Source organism: Phoxinus phoxinus, assembly GCF_949152265.1.
Source record: "Phoxinus phoxinus genome assembly, chromosome: 23".
Taxonomy (NCBI): domain Eukaryota; kingdom Metazoa; phylum Chordata; class Actinopteri; order Cypriniformes; family Leuciscidae; genus Phoxinus; species Phoxinus phoxinus.
Window position 1 is genome coordinate 16,173,773 of NC_136898.1, and position 7,036 is coordinate 16,180,808.

The 7,036-nt window shown below is 34.2% G+C and overlaps 1 protein-coding gene across 1 annotated transcript; it reads right to left on the reverse strand.

Moving 5' to 3' along the window:
• Positions 1–909: 909 nt before the first annotated feature.
• On the reverse strand, positions 910–2,497 carry cbln17 (cerebellin 17). Its single transcript, XM_079599684.1, has 5 exons — positions 2,295–2,497; positions 2,154–2,195; positions 1,887–1,949; positions 1,631–1,759; positions 910–1,540 (listed from the first exon to the last, which is right to left on the reverse strand). The coding sequence occupies exons 1-5, from the start codon at positions 2,464–2,466 to the stop codon at positions 1,257–1,259; spliced, it is 690 nt and encodes a 229-aa protein (XP_079455810.1). The 5' UTR covers positions 2,467–2,497; the 3' UTR covers positions 910–1,256.
• Positions 2,498–7,036: the final 4,539 nt, after the last annotated feature.

Here is a 7,036-nt window from a genome sequence, read left to right on the forward strand (position 1 = left end):
TTATATTGCCTTAATCACTGTCTTGTTGGCTAAAACATGGCACCATTTTGAAACATGTCAGCAACTCCTAGCAACTGTTAGCTAGGTTTAAAATATTTTTTACACAGCGGGGTTAGTTGTAGCACAGTGTTACAACTAAGCCGCCAAGTGTTCACAATATTGTAGGCTATGGGATTTGTTTACTATATTGATCACTTGTTTATTTATTAAAAATATTGCCTGTTTTCATGTAATAAACACGTTAAAATGTGATTTTAAGCTTGTTTTTATTATTATTACTGTTACTATTAATAATAATAATAATAATTTTGCATGCAAAACTGTTCAGCCTTTTCCTATATCTCTATCCATGATATTGATCCATAATAGAAGGATGATTGGATGAGGGATGGATCTATGGATATCTATCTATACAGATGTACAAACAATATCAAACTATACAGATAAAATAGTACTGAATTATGTGTGTTACACACAAGTGTTACAACTAACCCCTCTGTCTGTTACAACTAACCCCGCATATGGGGTAAGTTGTAACATTTGCACTTCTGTCACTTTCAGTGCAACTGTACGAAAATGGAAGGTCCTAGAAAAAAACTTTAAGTGTTCATTTGTAGCAGAGATGTGTATGTTTCTTGTGTAAAAAAAAAGATTAATCTAACCTAATTATTTTTTAAATAATTGAGCCAAAACCAAAATGCGTTAGGTTGTGCCCCGCTCTCCCTATATAAAAATATCTGTGGGTATTTTGAGCTAAAACTTCACATACACACTCTGGGTACATCAGAGACTTATTTTACATCTCGTGAAAAGGGCATTATACCACTCCTTTAAACAAAACAGTTCATACACATACACAATGTTAAAGGTTAGAAGGCTACACATATTATATAAATAAAAGCGAAAGGGTCTTATTACTGTTATTTAATAATACAAACATATTAATATATTTATAAAGAGTATAATAATAATAACAATAATACATTATTATTATTCAATTTGTAAGCAGATACAGAGGTTTTTAGGTATGCAAACAATAGCATGTAAAATCATTATAGTTACTGACTTTTCCATGGTACAGTATCATATTAACAGCATGAGTGTAATTGTGAATTTTCTGAGAGCAACCAGTTATGTAGATTGTAGTTACATAATTGAAAATTCAAAATGAATGCAGAAAGAGCACAGGTACGTTAATTTGTCTTTTGTTAGAGAATGAACACCCAGAAGTGTTGTCAGTGTTCAGTAGTCGAACACTATAATGGGTAAATGAGAAATCCACTGAAAGTGCTGAGGTTATCTTGACTGTCATAGATGGTGTAACGTGGGAGGAGCTTCATGCAAACTACATCACCCACTTCCATCTGCAGGACAGCTCCATTTGATGCATATCGGTGCTGATCGTGAAAAAGCCATTGACCCACTGCCATAATTTTCTGCCCATTTTTATATAAAAATGCACCCGTTGACTGGTTGATTTGAAGACCACATATAGTGAATCTGAAGTAGTAAACTCCTTTAACTGGTGCCGTGAAGAGACCTGCCATTGACAAAACCGTCAGATCAAATGTAAAATGGGTCTGATGAAAAGGAAAGACATTGGCTTCGGCTATAGCTTAAAGTAGGCTACCTGTTGTTGAGTTGTAGTTGTTACCAATATTTGTGAAGACGTTGCTGAATGCCAGTGTGATCTCAGTAGCCTGGGGACCTAAATTGCCACGTATCCCCAAGTCAGCTGAAAATGCCACTTTAGGTTGTTCTGTGGACAGGAAGAAATGTCAAGCCCAAATTAATTACACACGTTCAGAGTTATATTTATTGTGCATTAAATGCTGACCGTAAATATCTTAAACGTTTCAATAAAAAGGTCAATTTTATTAGTTTACCTGCATGTTCTCTCTTTAATGCTTGCAGCTGGGTTAAACTGCCCTTCATTTGCTCATTTAGCCCTAAAATTATTCAAATCATTAATTCTAGCTTAAAATATATATCCACATTTAATATTATTTCAAGGAGCATATGCATTTCCTACGTGACATAAAGCTCTGCATTATTTTTGTCCCAAACATATCAACCTTCTTAGGCATTTTAATTTTAATTTTCACAGATTTTGTTACATAATTCCATCGACATCTAAATACACTTTTGAGTACCTGCATTCTCTTTCTTCAGCTCCAGTATTTGTTCTGCCATTTCTATAAAACATTATGAGTATTGCTTTGTATTGTATAGTGTTTATTGAATCCGTTATTTTAAAGATAAGTATGGTGACAGGAGACGGATCCACTACTAACTTGAATTGTCGTTCATCACCATATCCAACTTGACTTTGAGCTCCACCATCGTGTCTCTGACATATCTCACCTCAGTCCAGATGTTTGGCAGGTTGTTTTCTTCTCGCACATCTGGTTGTCCATCAGTGAGTGACAGACAGCACAGCATCAGCAGAGCAATACTCACCTTCATCCTGATAGTCAGAAACTCTTGGGTTTATGAAAAAAAAAAACCCACATATAGCTTTTGGACTTTGAGGTAGTTAATCATTACAATTTATTATTGACACAGATATTTCACATCCAATTAAATTGCAGAAAGTAACAGGAAGGGTAAAGTTCTGTTTCTGTTTATGTGAGTAGTAATGATTATTGTAGTTATGTAGTAGTAATGATTTGTATTGATTTTTGTCAATACAAATACAGAATCAAAGTGAATCCAAAGTCTAGAAGTTCTGTTTGTTTCTAGAGTTTCTGCCTGGAAGAATTCAAATAAATTATGACATTATTTTAAGTAAAAAAATGATATAGTGTAACATAATAAGCAGAGATTTAGAAATGAATCACAGTCATTATAAAATGAAAATAAAATTAAAACGACCTGCAGTGAGCAGAAATAATCTGGTTTTATGTCACTAGATGTCGCCCTTTTACTACAAATGATGGTCAGTCTGTCACTCTTGAGAGCTTGGCAGAAGATGATGTATCAGATTTTTTTTAACACTCATGTATTTACTTATGGATATTATTTGTTTGATTTACACTTGTGTTACTACATACATGTAGAGATTCAAAGCTGATGCATATTATTAGTAACACAATTATTATTATTTTAATTCAAATTAATTGTGTTAAATGACAACTTGCTATTGACTTGGAATGTAAGATGCCTTAATGGAAACTGTCTTTTAAAATATAATATTATTATATTATTTTAAATTACATTAAAAATATCTTAATATAAAACATTAATTTAAAACATTTAGTTCTACACTTCATGTGAAATAAATACTTTTAAGAAAGAAAGGAAGGAAGAAAGAAAGAAAGAAAGAAAGAAAGAAAGAAAGAAAGAAAGAAAGAAAGAAAGAAAGAAAGAAAGAAAGAAAGAAAGAAATTGTCATTTATCTTTGAGTACCTCAGTAAGATTAAAGAGATAGTCCACCCAAAAAATACAATTCTGTCATTCTTCATGTCGGTCCAAAATTCGTAAGACTTTCGTTCATCTAAAGAACACAAATGATTTTTAAAAATAAAATCTGAGTGATTTATGTCCCTCCATTGAATCCATATATAAAAATTTTCTGAAGAGACATGATAAACATACATGAGACATACTTATGATAAACAGATTGAATTTAGTCTTTTATTCACATACAAACATACATCAACTCATCTGTTCAGTTGTTGTGAATGGAAGCGCAAGCATGTTCTGTCAAATGTCAAATGTAAATAAAAAGAGTCTGCCTAATGCTGTGTCAGTGTCATCATAGTGCTGCAGTCAAGTGCACTTTTTTGCCTGCCTGATGCCCTTGAGACTCAAGCACAGCTCTTTAAAATGCAGCGAGTGTTGCCAGGACTGCAGCAAAATACTCTAAAACTTATGTTTATGTTTCTTCATTACGTGTCCCATTTTATCAGCCAATTACACATTATTGTGCAGAAGCCTGTTCTTCTGTGCCAAAGAGCTCAGTTTATTGCTCTGGGATGGAAAGGGCTGTTTTTCTTTTGTTTACCTTTTTTAAATAACAAAAAAATATAACGTCATATTCACTGTAAAACATTTTTTACCTCTCCAAGTTAAAATATTCTAGTGACTGGTCACATCTAATTTAGTTGGCCCAAGTTAAATTCTGTCAAATAAATTGAATTAATTGTTGCAATAGTCTGTTAACATTGGCTCAATGAGAAATAATATGTCAGACTAATTGAACAAGAAAGAAAAAGAAAGAAAGAAAAACAAATTGATGAATGATGGCTGACCAGCCATCCATGCAGGATCTTCACAACGAGAGGTGCAGGAGGAGAACAAAAAGGATCATTTCTGATCCTAGTCATCCGGGCCATCGATTGTTCAGTAAGTTGCCATCGGGCAGGAGGCTCAGAAGCATCCAGACCAAGACCAACAGGTTCAGGGACAGCTTCTTCCCCCTGGCCGTTAGGCTATATAACTCGTAATGCACTTCCTTCATTCTGCACCAAATATAGACTGTCTCTATATTGTCATTTCACTTTACAATTGCTACTTAGCTAACTGGACTTAGCATATTATTGTATGATCACTGGCACTTATTATCTTATTGTTAGTATATTTATTTATTTATGTGGATGTGATAGGATGTTTTTATTTTAGATAGATTTTTAATTTTACCATTTTGTATGGCAACGTTGGATGGGGGTGGGATCTAAGCATTTAATTACATAACTTGTTATTGTAATGACAAATAAACTACCTTGAACCTTGAACCTTGAACCTTGAACAATTTAGATGTGATCAGTCACTAGAAATTTTTGACTTGGGGATGTAATTTAAAAAAAAAAATGTGTAGGGGAAATAAAAATAATAACTGCACAACCAATGAAAATTTCAACGAAATTAGGCTATTTTAATGTGTTCCTCTAACCTAATCAAAACCAAACTGGCAGATATTATTGAAGCTTTAACCTTCTGTCAAATCACAAAGTAGCAATGCACTTTTTTATAAAGAAAGATTTACCATTGGTTTCACAGATGTGAATATATATGCAAATAATTACTGAAACAATTTTTTAAGTTTCAAATTTATAGATTTTTTTTTTTGACAGCATATTAAGGTGGCATCTAAAAGTACACACATTTGTTTCCAGGACTTTAGGATATCGGCCATAGAAAATGATCATGTTCTCCATATTCAGTATGGCTGTCTATTCTTGTGAAAAGTTTGGAAAACTTTCTGCTTGATATTAGTAATGGTAATGTTACAGACTTTAGTACCATGTTTTAAACATGTTGTGTTTAAAATATTCTTCATGTTGTTAGGTGAATGAAAAATAATAAAATAACATTTATTATTATTATTATTAGGAGGAGAAAAAGAAGAAGAATGAGATTGCAGGGAAGGCAAGTAGTTATTATAGAACGATTTTATATATGAATGGAACATATATAAATATATTGGAATAAATAAATACACGTGTCAGACTGGGTTGCAATTTTTTTGAGAACATTTCATTAACTTAATATATATTTTGCTCTGTTTTTAACAAAATAAAATAAAATGATATTCCAAATAAAATATCCACTTGTAGTTACACGACTCAAACAGCAGATGTGCGCAAGTGAGCCACTCTGAAACCCCTCCTCCTGGGCGGATCTTCCCTGGTTAGACCCTCCCGCTTCCCGTCAGATATCCTCCCATGTTCTCCCCCTTCTCCAGGCCCCACCCGACCATCTGCCAGAGGCCCGACATTTCCTGCGCTCCAGCTGCCAGCCCCGACTTTATTCTCTTCCTGCTTTTCTGCAGCTAACAGGATGAACGGATCCCATTCATCCATTGCCCCCCTCCCTCCCCTTTTCCTTTATCCAATCTCCCGGGAAACAAGCAACTTTGAGGCAAAAGAGAATGCCGCATACACACGCATGCTGTTCTCGCGCCAAGCGTAAAGGTATTGTTTGAGTTTTAAAGTTTAAAGAGACACAATGCAAACACTTTTGACCCATGGAAAACAGGTTTTTCTAACCACAACGACAGAACAACATGATAAACAATATCTATCTATCTATCTAAACAATATCTATCTATCTATCTATCTATCTATCTATCTATCTATCTATCTATCTATCTATCTATCTATCTATCTATCTATCTATCTATCTATCTATCTATCTATCTAACATTTTTTTAGTATTTATTTATTAAACAGAGAAAGTTTGGTTAATGTGGAGGTAATACAAGATGGATCAGGTTTTCTTCACATTATGTTGAAATTCTAGGTCAGTTCCACCCCCTCACTTTTGGCATCCGGAGTAAGTCCACTGCTCAATACCTTTTAAGGGAAGAAAAGAGTCAGAGAGAAACTTGAGCATGGACAGAACTAATAATGTTACACATTAACTCTGTGTGGGTGAAAACACTGAAGTGAATGTAACAAGAAAAATGGGGCACTTTTCGTGTCATCATACAAAAGGAATGTCTATGTTATCTGCTGTTGCGTGTCCTTGAGAAAGACAAAAGTGAAAAACTTTCCCATGAGCAAAGCTTTTGTGCGCATAGATTATTTTCTTGTTTTGAGTGTACATGTGATGATTATTATACAGTCTGCTGATGTCTGGAATGCTCATGTGGTTCTAGTTTTATACCACTGAGTGTTGAAATTCAATTAGTTTGGGATTTTTCATCTGTTTGTTTTTCCATCCACCTTTTTTGCAATCAGTAGGGGGAGCTATTGAACTATGGATTAAGGGCTTGTTTGTGTGTGTGTGTTGTGTGTGTCCCAGGAAAGTTTCGGCCATTTCACAGATGTTTATAACTTAAAACTCTTATCCTCCATGTTATTAATATCAATTGAGAGATATTTTATTCTAATCATTCACTATTGTGTCCAACCCCTCCCCCATTTGAATCATGCTTAGTCACTCACTAACACGGACATGTCACGCTGACACATATTTGTCTTGGAAGAATGAAGAAGGGAGGTTTAAGGGGGGCTCTAAAGGGACAGACATGTTGACTACCAATGCACTTTGTAAAGCAGTTTTTGGATTAGTAAAGTCAGCCATCTGTCTC